Consider the following 17,225-nt stretch of genomic DNA (forward strand, 5'->3'; position numbering starts at 1 on the left):
TTTGTACTAAGTAGGGAAGAATTTTAATTTAAATAGGTTTCATTACTGATTATTAATTTAAAATTTATGGGCACTACAAGAAAAACTATTTCTCTACCTGGAATTTTCATGACTGCCAATAACTTAGTACTAGGTGGTATTATCTGCTTTATTCATTCTTATTATTTAAAATATTTTATAACTTTAGGATATTAGGGAAAATATAAATTTACCCATATTATATGTTATCCTGTGTACAATATGATAATTTATGGAATCCAGCAGCTATATGTTGGATTACTATTTTAATCTTTTCTGTCTTCCAGATGGTATTACCAAAAATAAATCCTTGGCCTCCTATTTCAGCTGTAAGAATTTGGCTTACCTTTTGAAATCAAGAGTGGTAAGGGCCCTTTTACTGTAGGGTTAAGTAAGATTTTCTGTTATTTAGTTGTTGAGGATAGTACAGTTCCTAAAAAATGATACGTGCTTGTTAAATACAGAATGAATGAAAAGCACACATCTGCATATTAAAGTTTTAAGATTATTTTTGATTTTCAAATATAGGTAGTATTTCATTTTATTTAAGTTATACATTTATTTAAATTATCTAAGTTATAATAAAATGGCTAAACCACAACTACTTTTACACCAACCAAATACTTATATTTATTTCTCCTGTCCTTTGTGCTGTGATTGTTTTATTTATATGTTATAAACTCCACAGTGTTATTTTTGCTTTGAACAGTCAGTTGGCTTTCAAAAATATTAAGAAAAAATGTATTTTATATTTATCTACATACATATTTACATTTCTGGTGCTCTTTATTCCTTTGTGTGAATCTCAGTTTCTGTCTGGAATCATTTTCCTTCTGTGAACTTGTGTGAACATTTTTTGATGGCGGATCTACTGTTGACAAATTCTTTCACTTTCATGGGTCTGAAAAAGTATTTTGCCTTCGTTTTTGAAGGGTGTTCTCACCGGATATAGATTTGTAGGTTAAAGGTCTTTTTTATTTTCATCATTTAAAGATGTTTTATTTTCTTCTGGCGGTGTGCGTGGTTTCTGGTGAGAAAGTGGTGACTCCCCTGTATGGAAACAGGTGTTTTTGTCTCTGGCTGCTTTTACAATTTTTTTCTTCATCATTGGTTTTCAGCAGTTTGGTTGAGTTGCCTCAGTGTGATTTTTGTGTGACTTTTTCCCTTTTTTTTTTTTTTTTTTTAACTTGTTTTCAGTTTGGTTAATTTATATTGCTTTGTTTTTCCATTCACTTATCTTTTCTTCTGCGGTGTCTGAACTGCTATTAGGTCCGTTCAGTGAATTTTTCATTTGAGTTATTTTGTTTCTCATTTTTAGAATTTCCATTTAGTTCCTTTTCATAGATTCTATTTCTCTATTAAGATTCACTATTCCCTTATTTTGTCCATGTTTTCCTTTATATTTTAAAACATTCATAATAGTGGTTTTGGTCTGCTAATTTCACTCTGTCATTTCTGAGTCTTAAATGGATTTTTTCCTCCCGAATACAGGCCACATTTTCTTGCTTCTTGCCGTGCCTAGTGAATTGGCTGGCTATGGGGATGAGGAAATGCTGGCCCGTGAGTGTTTGGATTTTGTTGTTCTCTTTAAAGAGTGTTGAATGTCGTCCTGGCAGGCTGTTAATTCACTTGCAGACCATCTTGATCCTTTGAGGTTTGTTTCAGTCTCTGTTAGAACAGGGGCCAGCCTTTACTGTAGGGCCGGATTAGCCCTAGCCCTAAATGTGGATTTTCTGGGGTCTCTGTTGAATGTCTGTGGGTTTCTCCACTGTAGCCTGTTTGAACACTCAATGTCTTACAGTCTTGTGTGAATTCTAGTAGTTATTCAGTTCACAGTTCCCTGGTAGTTGTTTTGTGCCTGGCTTCATGGTCCTTCTCCCAGTGCTTGTGCAGCTTAGCATTTGGCCAAAGAGTCAAGGAGAACCCTATGTACGGATTGATGGAGCTCCTTCTCTTTTTGTTACCTGCTGCACAAATTCCAGCCAATTCAGTGGCCTTGAACTCTTCCTTCTGTCTCTGCAGCACAGTGAGATTGCTGTGTTCTGTTTGGGCTCCCCCTTCCTATACTGTACCCTGGAAAGTGCCTCTAGATAGGAAACCAAGGTGATTGTAGGGCTCACCAAGAGTGATTTCTTTTTTCAGTCATCACAATTCTGCACTACCTGTTGTCCAGTGTTTGAAAACGGTTATTTCGTATGTTTTGACTAGTTCTTTAATTGTTTATGATGAATGAGGGAGTCTGGTACCAGGTACTCTACAAAGGTCAGAAGTGGAAATCTGATAATACAAATTTCTAAGGGTAACATGTTTTTATCCATAACCCACTGTTACTAACAATTTTAACATATAGATTCAGTTAATCTTTCATGCTGAAAAACCTGAGATTTTATTTATGTCTTACATGAGCAATTTCATTGTGTTTCTAGATAATTGAGTATGCTCTTTTGGCTAGTGGGTTGACAAGCTGGTGTGTGCATGTGTGTGTGTGTGTTTATGCATTCTGTAGTAACATTGACGTGTGTGTGTGTGTGTGTGTGTGTGTGTGTGTGTGTGTGTGTGTGTGTGTGTGTGTGTGTGTGTGTGTGTGTGTGTGTGTGTGTGTGTGTGTGTGTGTGTGTCCCGTAGTAACACATATTGGCCACTAGAGGGTAATAAGAAATCAGTTCATTTGTTCTTATTGGATCACTGTTACTAAATAGTCCTTATCATTAGACTTTTTGCATAGTCACAGTCATTGCTTACTTTCACTTTAATATATATTTATTTAACACCTTCTGTGGAGCCAGGCACTGCACTGTGTGCTTGGGATATAAAAATGAGTAAGAGCAGTTGACTGAGCAATAGCCTGTAGCCTGTGCTATAAGACTTTTCTCTGCTTTTGATTCAAGAACCCCTCATTTAAAAAATACTACGTTCATCCTTACTTCCCGTGCAGTCCCCTCCCTCCCTCTCTCAGTGATTTCTTCACAGTCTAAATATTCCTGATGGATTCAGTTCATTCATTTATTGCACAGATATTTATTGAATGCAGGCCATGTGCCAGGCACTGTTCTTGGTGCTGATGATAAAATCGTGAACAAAGCTTACTCATGGACTTTCGTTCACTTACCCTCTTAATCATGTGCCTTTATTTCTGGCCATCATTAGAGGTGCAATTCATTTTGGATGTGCCTTGTTGCTAGGGTCCTCGTGGGTTTTTGCCCACATAAGCTTGGTTGCCCTCCTCATTTCTTAGTGGATTCTGTCTTAGAACCTCAGCCTCATAAGTTTCCACATTTAGATGCTATAGTTTTAATTAAATTATTTTCATTTACTTTTTGTTCTTTAATATTGTTCTTTGATTTAACTGTTTCTCTTTAAAATCTACTATCAATTAATACTGTCACAGGAATGGTCCCCTGTTAACACATTACTAACAAAGAAATTCAGGTTAGGTAAGAATAACATTCAGATCTACAAGTAGAGCTACGTGTGGGTTATGTATCAGAGATAATGGCTTCTGATACTTGTTATTTTTACTTTTTTGTTTTTAAACTTAGGGTCTTTTCTCATGCTTTTTGTATTTGCTGTTTCCTCTGTGTTTACCACTATCTTTTTGAATCTTATGTCCCAGTCTTTGAGATGTGTTGTTTATGAAATATTTCTCTGTAGAATCAGTGCTGATCCATACTGGTAATATGGTCTCTAGTTATTATAGTTCCTTACTAGAACATAGTAACGTGGCTGAAGTAAGAAAGCTGCTTCATTTTTCTTTTAGTAAAATATTGAATTTTTCCCAAGTTTAGCAAAGTTACAGAAACATGCTCATGGTAAAAATGATCCATACAGTTCAGAAGCACGTAAAGACAGAACTCCACATGCATGATTTTCTCCAACATGCTTTCCATACTGTTTGACAGCAGTTGAAAATACTTTGGAACTGCACTCCAAATGATGATTTTAGATAGCTTTGAATTATTTGTTAAGTTCATCATTAAATTATAACATTATCTGATGTTAAAACATGTATTGTGATACATTCTTAAGCTAAGATATTATTATACTGAGTTGAATAAAGATTATATAATACGGTAGATAGTAGGTTGAACCATATGAAATTACTGTTTTTGTAAGCCAAAGGTAGTCAGAAATCTATCAGCAGTTTCATATGGTTCCGCATAATACTTTATATGATCATCCCTGTTACAGGATGAACTGAGTCATTTTTTTCATTAACATTTGCATTAAAATTTTAGGAAGATAGAAACTTAAGAGTAAAAACATGGGTAATTTGCTTAATTATGAAATCAGGTTAACTAGAAATACGCATATTAGTTTTGTCCCCTTGGAATCTTATCGTAGGAAAGGAATGAATGAATGAATGGATAACTTAAATACTTTTTGGTGTTGCAGGAGGAAATTAAACTTAGGTTTATTCTGAATTTCATACACAGCAGTCGGGTTAAGAAAGGAGACAATGAGCATGTGGCAAGCACACCTCATTTATATACCATGTTTACCAGCAGTCCCCCTGTACTGGTGGCTTAATCTTTCTTCACTTTCACTAAATAACTGATAATGTCACTAACTAGTTATGATAGGTGTTATAATACATAGCTAAAAAGGTACCAGAAGTGAAAAAGTTTTTTCTTGCTAATTCACATTCAGATCACCCACAGCAAATTCCAAAAAGAACATCAGATTCTTCGTCACCTAGCATATCACCGTTATGCATGGAAATGTATATTATTCTCCCTAAAAAAAGTTTCAACTTTATAACTAGAAAAGTAAATCTATTGGGGAAAAAAAACCCTCTAGTGTATTGTTTAGATAGACTATAACTTATTTTTGGATTGTCCACTACTTGAATTAGTTGGAGAACAGCTTTCTTTTATTAAGGTGACCAATGCTTTTCAAAATAGTATTGGCATCATCTGATGACTTGTTAGAAATGTTGACCCTTGGCCAGGCATGGTGGCTCACGCCTGTTATCCTAGCACTTTGGGAGGCCAAAGTGAGTGGATCACCTGAGGTCAGGAGTTCAAGACCAGCTTGGCCAACATGGTGAAACTCTGTCTCTACTAAAAATACAAAAATTAGCTACGGGTGGTAGCGGGTGCCTGTAATCCCAGCTAGTTGGGAGGCTGAGGCAGGAGAATTGCTTGACCCTAGGAGACAAAGGTGGCAGTGAGCCAAGAGTGCACCACTGCCCTCCAGCCTGGGTAACAGAGCAAGACTCTGTCTCAGAAAAAAAAAGGCAATGTTGACTTTCAAGCTCTACTGAATCAGAACCGTCATTTTTAAAAAGATTCAAAAACAATTTGCAGGCACATTAAAGTCCAAGAAGTGCTCTTACAGATTATGAATGGCATTGTCACCTCCGCAAGACAGTGCTGATGCAGCCCCTAAGTGCTTGTTGAATTTAATGCATATAATTCACTCAATCTAGATTCAAAAAATGAAACAAGTATTTCAGGAGGGTAGTGATAACAGCAGTAATCAAGGGAACTACCTGTTTCTTTGTAATTCTTTCATAGCTATCTGGATGTCACAGAATTACCCGTCTTTCCTTCCAGATGCATCTTTCAGTCTGATTCTATCCATGCTGGATGGTCATTTGGATGTCTTGTGAATACAGTAGATATACACACACATGTGTATGGATGAGAGAGCAACAGAATTAAAACAGAAATCAACATAGTGTATGAGTTCAGGGAGTAATTAGATTTTGATTAGTCAAGGATGCATAATCTTTCGTAATATTGTAATATATAAGGTAACTAAAAAATAAAAATATGGGGAGATGATATAAAAAATTCTAGCAAAAGGTAAGAAAGGAAAAGGAACATAAAACAGTTGGAACAAATAGATTGTTAGTGTTCATTTATAGATACAGCTCAACCACATACTCTTTACAAGAGATAAACCTAAAATACAAGGAAACAGAAGAAGGTAAAGGTAAAAAGATGGACAAAAGACATACCATACAAAAATTGATGCAGAGAAGGCTTGGTGTAGTCAGACTGATAACAGATAAAGCAAAAAGCTTTACTAGAAATAAAGAGGGCAGTTTATGATGATAAAAGGTATTATTCATCAGGAAGGCATAACAACCCTGAATTTGTATTATCCAGTATAACACTTTAAGTAGGAGATTTTTAATACATTGTTGTTGGTAACTGATAGAACAAGATGAGACCAAAATTAAAAAAAAAAACCTATATAAGACAGCATACTTAGTAAAATTAAACCTTTGATGAGGCTGACCATGAAGAAAGAGAAGACCTCATTAACCAATGTTGAGGTGAAGAGGATATCACAAAAGCTTATGAGAAGATATTATAAAAACTTGATGTCAGTCCATTTGAAATTTAGATGAAGTTATACTATTAGAAAACTACAACTTAACAGACACAGCAGAAAATAGAAAATCTGAATAGTCCTATTAAACATGATCCTTAGTGGAAAGAGCTACCCACTAGTTTTGAAGTCTTGGGATTTACAAAAGAAAAAAAAAAAAAACAAACAAAAAAACGGAAACTACCCACAGGCAAAACTCCTGGTCCAGAAGGTTTCAACAGTGAATCTACCACACACACGTAAAATAATGACCAAATCGCATTCCAGAAATGGAAAATTTTTTTTTGTTTGTTTTCACAGGATCTTGCCCTGGGCTAGAGGTGCAAGTGGTGCAATCATGGCTCACTGCACCCTCCTCCTCCTGGGCCCAGGTGATCCTCTCACCTCAGCCTCCTGAGTAACTGGGACCATAGGCATGTGCCACCACACCCTACTAATGTTTTAATTTTTTTGTAGAGATGGGGTCTCACTATGTTGTCTAGGCTGGTCTTGAACTCCTGGGCTCAAGTGATTTTCCCACCTTGGCCTCCAGATTGCTGGGATTACTGGTGGGAACCACCATGCTTGGCTCAAGGAAAGTCGTTTATCATTTCAAAAATCAATCAGCGTCATTCACCACATTAACAGAGTAAATCAGAAAGGTCGTCTCATTTCAGTAGATACAGAAAGAGCATTTAATAAAAGTCAGCATCTATTCATGAGGAAAAGGTCTTAGAAAACTAGCAGTAGAAGGAAACTTTGTTAATCTAGGAATAGTATCTGTTAAAAACCTGCAGCAACCATAATACTGGAGAAATGTTGAAAGCTTTCTTTCTAAGAAAGCTGTATTTCCAAGATTGAGAATATGTGAGAGTAGTGTCTGTTACCTCCTTTTTAAATCATCACTGTACTAAAGGTCCCAGCAAGTAGAATAAGGCAAGGGAAAGAATAAGGATTGGAAAGGAAAAATAAAATTGTTCAGATGCTCACTAGCCACATGTGGCTATTTGCTACATTACTGATACAGGTAAATCCATCATTGCAGAAAATTCTGTTGGGCACCACCGTTCTATAGAGATCAATGCAATTTCAATTTCAGCATCCCAACATGGGTTTGTTTTGGTGGATTTGATGGGGTGAATCAGGAACTTACATGGAATAGCCAAACTTACTTACTTTTTTTTTTCTTTTAGAGGTGAGGTCTCTGTTACCCAGGCTGGAGCACATACAGTGGCACAATCATAGCTCACTGCGGCCTTGAAATCTTGGGCTCAGGCAGTCCTCCCACCCGAGCCTCCTGAGTAACTGGAACTACAGGTGTGCGTCACCATGCCTGGCTTTTTTTTTTCTTAGAGATGAGGTGGTGGTGTGTTTCCCAGGCTGGTCTCAGACTCTCGGGCTCAAATGATTCCTGCCTCGGCCTCCCAAAGCCCTGCGATTACAGGCATGAGCCCCTGCGCCTGGCCTGCCAAAACATTCTTGAAGAAGAACAGAATTTCCTGTTGGATCTTAAAATTTTTAAAGCTATTGTAATTTAGGTAGTGTCCAGTTCTTGAACAGAGACCTAGGTAGGTAAGTCTGTATCCAGTAGAACAGAATAGGCAGTCCAAAACTAGATCCAAGCATAAAGGGAAATGTGATTTATGATAAAGATGGGGTTACAGAGCAGTGGAGAGTGTTTGTCTTTTAAATAATTGGTTAAGGATCAATTGGATGTTAATTTGGTGGGGGAAATGAAACTTGATTCCTATTTTACACAGAAGTCAAATGCAAATGGATTTTGCATTTAGATGTGAGAGAGAAAGCCCAGTGTTTAGAAGGTAATAGATTTTTTTCATGACTTTGATATAAGGAAAAATTTCTTAGATTCCAAAAGTATAGTACTAATTGTAAAGCAAAAGTTGATAAAATTAAGAACTTTTATTCATCAAAGTATACCATTAAGAGAGTGACAAGGCAAGCTGCCTGTAACCAATAGGGGCTCGCTCATATTCAGAATATGGATTTTTAAAAATCCTAGAAATTTGTAAGAAATGGGCTTACAATTCAGTAGAAAAAATAGAAAAGCAACCTGAATGTACATTTCACGATGTGATGTATAAGTGGCCAATAGACATGCAAAAATGCTCAGAGTCACTAGGAAAATGCAAATTAAAACCACACTGGAGTACCACAGCACAAATACACTTAGCATAATGGCTGAAATTAGACTGATGATTGCATGCCATAGTGAAGGAGTGGAGCGTGAGAATTTTTCATAAACTGCTAGTGGATAAATTGATTGGAACAAAAAAAGACCAGAAAAACAACAGGACAGCATCTCTGTGTATACCAAACGATGCATAACAAGAAGCTTACAAGTGGCAGTGTTCATAGTAGCCCCAAACTGGAAATAATCCAGGTGTTGGTCAGTAGTGGAATGGATAAATTATCATTTGTCCATATTATTGTAAAGCAAGGTAATGGACAAACTGCAGTTTATAGGCATAAGATGAAGTAAACAATTCTACTCTATTACATTAGTTTGTACTTGCCCTGCAATAAATAAATACCTGAGACTGGGCAATTTATAAAGAAATGAGGTTTAGTTGGCTCACGGTTCTTTCTTCAGGCTGTACAGGAAGCATGAAAGCCTCTGGGGAGGCCTCAGGAAAACTTTGAATCATGGCAGAAGGCGTTGGAGAAGCAGGCATGTCTTACATAGCCTGCAAAGTCAGGCAAAAGGGGGAGGTGCCACACAGTTTTAAACAGCCTTTTTTCGTGAGAACTCTTATCACGAGGATAGCACTAAGGGGGATGGTGCTAAACCATTAGAAACCACCCTCATAATCCAATAACCTCCTACCAGGGCCCTCCTCCCATATTGGGGATTACAATTTGACATGAGAATTAGGCAGGGACACAGATCCAAACTGTATCACCTGCTTATATGAAAACATCACACCTGTAATCCCAGCACTTTGGGAGGCTGAGGTGGGTGGATCACGAGGTCAGGAGATCGAGACCATCCTGGCTAACATGGTGAAACCCTGTCTCTACTAAAAATACAAAAAATTAGCCAGCGTGGTGGTGGGCACCTGTAGTCCCAGCTACTCGGGAGGCTGAGGCAGGAGAATGGCGTGAACCCGGGAGGCGGAGCTTGCAGTGAGCCGAGATTGTGCCACTGCACTCCAGCCTGGGTGACAGAGCGAGACTCTGTCTCAAAAATAAATAAAAACAAATCGGGTTTTGGAGGTCAGGATAGTAGTAACTTTTAAGGAAGAGGAAGGAGGTGTTGGTTAGAAAGGTTCATAGAGTGGTGTGGTGGGTTTCTGGGATGCTGGCCATTTTTTCCCCGTTTTGTGACACAGATTGATTTTATGATAGTAATTTAAGCTTTGTGCTAATGATTTTTATACTCTTTTCTACAATATTGCACTGAATAAGTTTAAACATAGTATATAACAGTGACATAGATAATAAAAACAGAAGCTAACATTTTTATAAAAAGTGTTTGGTGTGTGTCACAGGTTTCATTCTGTGTGCCTGTTGGTGGTATCTCATTTAAAGTTTGTAACAAGGAATAGGGTCAGTATAGTAATGCCTCTGCTTCATAGATAGGGAATCTAAGGCTTTGAATGATTAAGAAATTTGCCAGTCACAGCCTTAGTCTTTTACTGTTTATAAGAACTTTTTATATATTAAGGACCTCAATTCTTTTTATTTATATTCCTTCCTACCTTTTTCTTTTTAATGTTCAGGTTTAAAAGCCCTCATCACCCCCAGTATTTGAATTTAGATGTTCAATGTTTTGCTTTTACAGACAAACACCAGGATAAACATGCTTGGCATCTTTGTGCACATCATTGATTATTGCCTTAGTGTAAGTTTGTAGAAGTTCTTTTAAAAAGTGAACAAGGTTGTTCTACAGAATTGAATCGAATGAATGTATTTTTGACTATGAATGATGAAATGTTTAGAAAAGTTGGCCATCTTTCACCACAGTTGTACTATCCTTTTACTTATTTAATAAACATTATTAATCATGTAGATTGGGAAAGTTAAGGACCTCACTGTCATGGAGAGAGACAGAAGAGAATCTAAAGTCTGAAAGCAATGCTAGGGGCAGTTGACATTCCAGCTTCAGCAGGGGTGGAGGACTTGAGATTTGTATTTTAGAAAGGTCACTTTAGCCATGTTATTGAGTAGATCCAGAATTGAAAATAGAATAAAGACAGCTATTAGGAATCTGTTTTGGTAATCTTAAGTGATATATGTGGTGATGTAGATGAAAAGGTTGTGTTTGAGTATTCTGTTAGGAGAGGGAATGAGCAAGATTGGGCAGCTGTGAGGGAAGAACTCTAACATGACTGCCAGAGTGTTGATTCTCGTTGACTGCGTAGGAAATGGTGTCATTCCCTGTGGTGGAAAGTAGAGGTGGAACTTATGTTTGGGGAGCTTTGTTCTCTTTGTTTTGCAGAGTGTGTGCCACATTCAGGTAGAGATGGTATGCTCCACAAGATGGGCACTGGCCCCATGAGCCTTTACTGCACATTGACTGTGCATTACTCTACAGTACTTGCAGATAACCTTGGGCCATTTATTAATTGCCAGAGCTGTTCTGAGTATGTTGTATGTATTAAAGCACTAAACCTTCATAACAACCTTTTCAGGTAGGTATTATTATCATTATCAGGATGTTAGGTATGCATGGCCATACAGCTGGTCACTGGTAGCGCTGGGATCTCCAACCCCAGCAACCTGGCTGAGAGTCTGTGCCCTTCACTGTTGGACCACCATTATTGTGTGTCTTGAAAATGGTAGAAGTCGGAAGTATGTTGCTACTGAGCGGTATGGTCGGTTGTGTTGTGGCTGTTAGCTGGTTCATTCAGGAGGACAGGCACAAGTATTTTGAATCTAGTCATTCTTCTTGACCAAGGTTTTAGGCTTTAGTCTGTGATTACAAATTTGGCTGAATTTAAGAAAAATCTTTTTTTTATCCTTTTCTTAAAGAATTACCTTTTATTAGATACCATTACTTTTATGGACCAAAGTGTTAATTTTTCATTTCCACCACGGATATCATGATCATGGTTCATCCTACCCGTGGGATAATTATTGGCTATTCTTTCTTTGTGGTGAGCTTGCCAGGTCTAGATTCCCTTAGGACTGTTTGAAAGGTGCAGAGAAATCCAGCGACCTTGGGTTGAGAAGTTTAGTTCTGTGTTTTATGTTTGTTTTCCTGTTTTTATATCCAACCTTTGATTGCCTGTGTCATTGTAGAGCACCATAAGGTTTCACCTGGTTTGGGGGATGCTGGCGATGTTGTTTGCCGTAAACCTGGCAGCAGGTGCAAAATAGCATCTCAGAAATGTTCCTTTGAGTTGGTTTGTGAGGAGCTGGTCTGTTGGAGAAGTCCCTCAATAATTAAAAGATTACTTATTTAACTTGTATTATGGTTCTTAATTTATGAAAATCTCGTAGGTGAAAGTAAGTCTTAAAGGTTGTTGCTGTTGCTTTACAAAAAAGATTTTCTGAAGATTTTCTCAATACAAGTTTATATTCATTTTAATCACTATGGATCTTTTATACCATTAAAAACATAACTGTTGTGTTGTGTAACATATACCTGTTTGTAGTTAGAAAAGTTTTTTAATATTGAATATCCTAAAGTTCTTATTTAAGGAGCCATTAGATATGTCAAATGATACAAACATTAGGATATGAATATTTCCTTTGAACCTCACTTATCTTCTTGTAGGAGGAGAGACTTCAGCATGCAAACCTTCATCTGTTCGGCTTGCACCGTCATTTTCATTCCATGCTGCTGGCCTTCAGATGGCTGGACAGATGCCCCATTCACATCAGTACAGTGACCGTCGCCAGCCAAACATAAGTGACCAACAGGTTTCTGCCTTATCATATTCTGACCAGATTCAGCAACCTCTAACTAACCAGGTAAGTTCATGGAGTATCGGAAATGACTATTGAAATGGCAGTTTAATCCTTAAAAATGTTGAAATACTAAGTAGGCAAAATGCTTTAATGGCTTTCAGTTTTACATGCAACGTGGGATTATGGATTGGGAAAACATGATGTTAAGAAGTTTGCATTAAATTTTTTTTTTTTAATTTTTACTTGTATTTCACTTAAACACTCAAACATAACCACAGTCTCTCATTCTGTAATAGAAAGGGGAAAAGTTATTTCTGAAGAATATTAAAGGATCTTAAAGAAAAAGCTTATTTTTATGGAAAGGTGGCTAAGTTAAAACCGTTACAGGAAAGCAAGTCAGATTCCATTACAGCAAACTTACAGAACCAATTTTGTGTTATTTTAAACTACCTTTCTAGACATTTGTAAAAATAAATACAAAACTCCCTAAAATTCAAAAGAGATATATGCAAATTAACCGTGCTATTTATTCTAATATTCAGACAGGCTATTCACCATTTTTCTATGAAGTGAATGGTGTAAATAGAATACGTGCTGAACTCTTGGTACTCACACACACATACACATGCATATATACGTATGTGTATGTATTTTTAATATCTTTCTAAATTAACTGCACCGTCTACGTTGAGTTTTGGTTTGGGAGACTTAATAGCTGTAGTTGTGTGAAAGTTTCTTGCCCCATGGATATTTGATGTGTGATGAGCACTGGAAATGGCTGCTTTTCCATGGACTTAGAAATTTGGTTTGCCATTCTTTTGTTTAGGTCTTTTAATATATTGTGTGAGGATAAAAGAGTTGGGAGATTTAAAAGTATGTCTTTTCCTGGTGTCTTGTTTATATTAAAACATGTTTGTAATAAAATTTTGCTAGTAGGCTGACATAATGTTTAAAATATATAACATGTTCACATTCACAGTTAAATAGTTATTATAAGATGAATTTTGGCAGGACTTAAGATTTTATGTAGTGAGTTCATTTCGGTTTAGTTGCGTGTTTGAGAATTGGGACAGTTGTTCAGAATGTCCAAGTTTAGGAAGTGTTTAATTGTGTACCAGAAGAAAACTGCCTGGAAATCTAATAATAATAACACGATGATCCATTTGCACTTTGAGGAAACCAAGTTGATTCAGATTAATTTTCCCGCTTGTTCAAAAGCAGCCTGTCAGGCAGAGTGCTGTTGTTAATGTGTTTCACAGCTGAAAGGACTGCGCTCCCATTTGTGACTTTTCCGTGTGTGAGCAGGAGACTGTGGGGTCCAGCCTGGGCTTCCTTCTTCTTAGATACAGTGCTCTTTCAGGTCTAACCTCTGGTGTCTACAGTGGGCTAGGAAAACTTCCAGTCCTTTAAAGTCATTTTTATCATTATATTATTTTAGTAAATAATTTAATTAGCAAAGCCCCTATTTTTATATCCAACTAACGTCTTATGTGTATTTGGATCATATAAAATAAGAGATATTTCACTTACTATTTCTAAGCTATGAAATACTTTCAAAGATTTGTGTGATGTAAAAAGACTATCTTTAAAGTAATAATACTCAGCCAAATATTTCTGCCAAAATCCAAAAATTTCTGGGCCTAATAAGGGAGTCATATTAGAGGATCCCTTTCCTGTAACTAAAGTGTAGGCTGCGTATTAAGTGGCATAGTCTAGTCATAGGACCTGGCTTCAAGGTCTTGGCCGGCTCATGATCTGGTTGTAGGATTTGAGTTAGGTTATTTGTACCCTTCATATCTGTTCCTTGGGTGTCAAATTGGCACCTCCGACTGGAACCCCCAACACATACAAAGTACCTTTTAGCTATAAACTTACTGTAATTTCATTATTTAATTTTCATTGTTTCTTGTTAATCATCCTATCAGATGTCTTTTAAAAGAGAAATAGAGCGAAAGTAGGTGTAGAAGAGGATGACTGATGTTTGGAATGCTGACTCTCTGGGCTATTCTAGTTTTCACAATATCTTTCATAGTTCTTAAATTCTAGTACCCTGGATGTGTGTTATAGATGCTATTCAGCTTTATTAATGCTCTCAAAATAACAAGAAAGGCAGAATACAGTGTTTCTGATTCTTCATTATATAGGAAAACAGGAGGTAAATATAAATAAAATGAAATAGGTATTATAATGGAAAACAGTTTTTGAAAGGAGTCCTAGAGCTTATACTAAAGAATCTTTTCAGGACAAAAGTTAATTATTGTTTTAGCTCTTATAACTGATCTAAGCAGGAGGTTTGTAATCTGGGTGAAGTAAAAGGAGCAAGAGATGTGAGCATTGAGGGCATGCTGTTTCTAGCTCCTGGAGGCAGATAGCTGAGGCAGCAGGAGGAGGTCACCTCAACTTCCCTTTTATTAGGTTACTTGCCTTGCAAAAGGGGTCATTCCTGCAGCTTGGTGAGCTCCTGGGTTCTCTGAACACCATGGACTTAACTTTTTGCTGTAGAAGGTAGAAGGGAGCTTGCTCTATTACTGTACATTCTCTTGACTTTGGCTAGCAGAAGCAGGAAGTAGAGAAAGTGTCAGATGCTTAGGGCTGGCCTTGAGTGTTAGTATAGATGTATAAGTAGGTATTTGGAAAAGCTGCTTTCTAATTCTGGATATGTACTAATGGCATCACAATGTTCCCAAAGAAAAATTTGGTTAATATGAAATCACAATGAAAGCATAGGGAGTATTACTTGCTTTGTAGACATTTATTTGTTCTTTCCATGTATTTTGAGCATCTCAATGCAGGATGTTGTTTGAAGCACGAAATATAAACAGCTTGGCCTTGTAGGCAGAGTATGACCAGTTGTGGAAAAGATTAGCAACATTTTGTGAAGTGCTAAGCACACAGCACACACTCATATTGAGTGCAGAAATTTGATCATGTAACTCATGTTTATATCCTATTTTGTATATGTACTGTATATTTGAAATTTTTTTTTTTGATTGTGTGTGATTTTGGTGTTTTTGAGTGAGCATCATTACTCCTGAATGTAGTCACTGATTCTTTTTTCAGATGTTTGAAATACCAGTGGAATTGTAAATGGGCAAGTTAAAAACTTAAAGACATTCACAGTTTTTTGATGTAACTAATTTTAATAAATGCCTTTGCTTATTTTAGGCATACCTCAATTACTTTGCTCAACAAATAGCCTAAAAATGACTGCTAAGAGGGTAGACTAGAGGCGTAACATTGATAGGGAGCTCCTGGCAAGAGTGTCCTTGTTAAGAGCCTGGGGTTAGGCATGGACATTTTCAGCTACAATATTAGAGTAGCTGCACTACGATAATATTTCGGACCACCCGGATGGTGATTTTCCTGTTCTTTAACTGGCTCTGGGACCTAAGTCAAGTTCTTTAACATTGGAGAATCTGGTTTCTCATGTGTAAAATGGTCACAGGGATGGTATTTATCTCCCTTGAGATTGTTGAGGGGATTGCATGGAAGGCTTGTAAAAATATGCATGCTAAAAACATGTTGTTCAGTAAATACCTGCTACTGTTATTGTTACTTTATTATTAAGTTATTTGGTTGACTCTACCAATGACTTATACTTCCTGTCAACTTTTATTATAGCGGCAATGAAGCATTGCACTGATTCAGATTTTGTGAAACCTCACATTTAGGCTGCACTCCACCAGCCCAAGAAAGGGGCTTACTGAATAAACTACCTGCATGAAAACAATGCTGGGAACTTAAATTAAAAAAGAAAAGACATTTAAGGGAAACCTTTCATCACCCTAAATGCTTACAACATTCATTCACGGAAAAACTGACATTTATTACCCATATTAATTTATGCATTAAGTCCTTAAGGAATAGTATAAAAATATTCTGTGAACTTAGCATTAGCTACTGTTTAGAAAAGTAAGACTATCTATTTGAAAAATTAAATAATTCAGATCATCTTCTTAATTCTGATGATTTTTGTCAGACAAATAGTTATAATCACCAAGGGTTTTTCCCCCCCTTCAACCTTATTTGGAATTAAGAAGCACAGGACCTTGAGAAGAGATAGTGTTATTTCAGTAAATGGGTGAATTTGCCCTCTGGGTAACAACTTTTTAGAGTTTGAGTATACATGCAGAAGAAACCAGTGTTAATGCTGGTTCATGATAAAGTGCACGTAGTAAAGTTCATGATTTACAGCACGTAAAATGCTGTAACAATTCTGTCTTTTTCGGACCACATGGATGGTGATTTTTCCTGTTCTGTCCACTGGTACAAACCTCCCCTCTTCTCTTTTTTGGTGTGGGTTAGGTTAACAATTATACCATGACTCCACACATTTTTGCGAGGTCTTAGTATGATGTGTTTACTGTCACTCTGCCCCTCCGATTGACCCGAGTGTCCTTGGAGAGATGTTGTGTCAGGGTCTTCTGGCTCATTTCCCAGCACAAATGTCCAGAAGAGTTTGGCAGGAACACAAAGATGGGCCAGGGGGAATGGCTGTGACCACCTTGATGGAAATAATTGGTTTTGAGGATCTGTTGATTGCAAGAACCCCCATTGGGAATCCTTTGACTGAGGCATGACACTTGCTGGAGCAGTGGCACTCGGACAGCAATCCAGGATCATTGACGCTAGCCACAGCACTCCTGGGGTGTGTGTATAGAGGGGGTGCATGCCCCTGCTCTATCATCTGTTGTAATTGCTGTGGAAACGGTCTAGCAGGATGCTCACGGTGGAACCCCTCATTGCCTGTCAGATGGTGTCGAGAGCCATGAGTTGGGATCAGGGAAGGGAACTGTGAGGGCAAGCCTTGGTTAGGGGCAGATATTTGTCAGAGGGCAGCAGGGTCTGGAGACATTAGGAGCTGAATTTATTCTTATTAGGAGCAGTTGGAGGGAATGGTGCTCTGCTGCCAGCCTCCTTTTTTGGTGCCAGCTGGGTCCTGAAATCCTATGTTAAGGAAGCTGAAAGTTGCCTCTGAGGGCTGGGTTTATCTTTGTCTGCTAGTTGTGAACCTG

At 37.4% G+C, this 17,225-nt stretch overlaps 1 protein-coding gene across 12 annotated transcripts in view; it reads left to right on the top strand.

The window, feature by feature from the left end:
- Nucleotides 1–17,225, top strand: part of DYRK1A (dual specificity tyrosine phosphorylation regulated kinase 1A) — a 149,463-nt gene that overhangs the window by 94,854 nt on the left and 37,384 nt on the right. For 10 of the 12 annotated variants that reach the window (XM_031005157.3, XM_055374016.2, XM_055374018.2 and 7 more), the window contains one exon: nt 12,077–12,273. In XM_031005157.3, coding sequence (XP_030861017.1) covers nt 12,077–12,273 — 197 coding nt within the window. Of the gene's footprint in view, nt 1–361; nt 383–7,529; nt 7,654–12,076; nt 12,274–17,225 lie in introns of those variants that run through there. The other 2 variants (XM_063702758.1, XM_063702757.1) reach the window with 2 other exon arrangements.

The sequence above is a fragment of the Gorilla gorilla genome, chromosome 22 (genome assembly GCF_029281585.2).
Source record: "Gorilla gorilla gorilla isolate KB3781 chromosome 22, NHGRI_mGorGor1-v2.1_pri, whole genome shotgun sequence".
Classification (NCBI taxonomy): domain Eukaryota; kingdom Metazoa; phylum Chordata; class Mammalia; order Primates; family Hominidae; genus Gorilla; species Gorilla gorilla.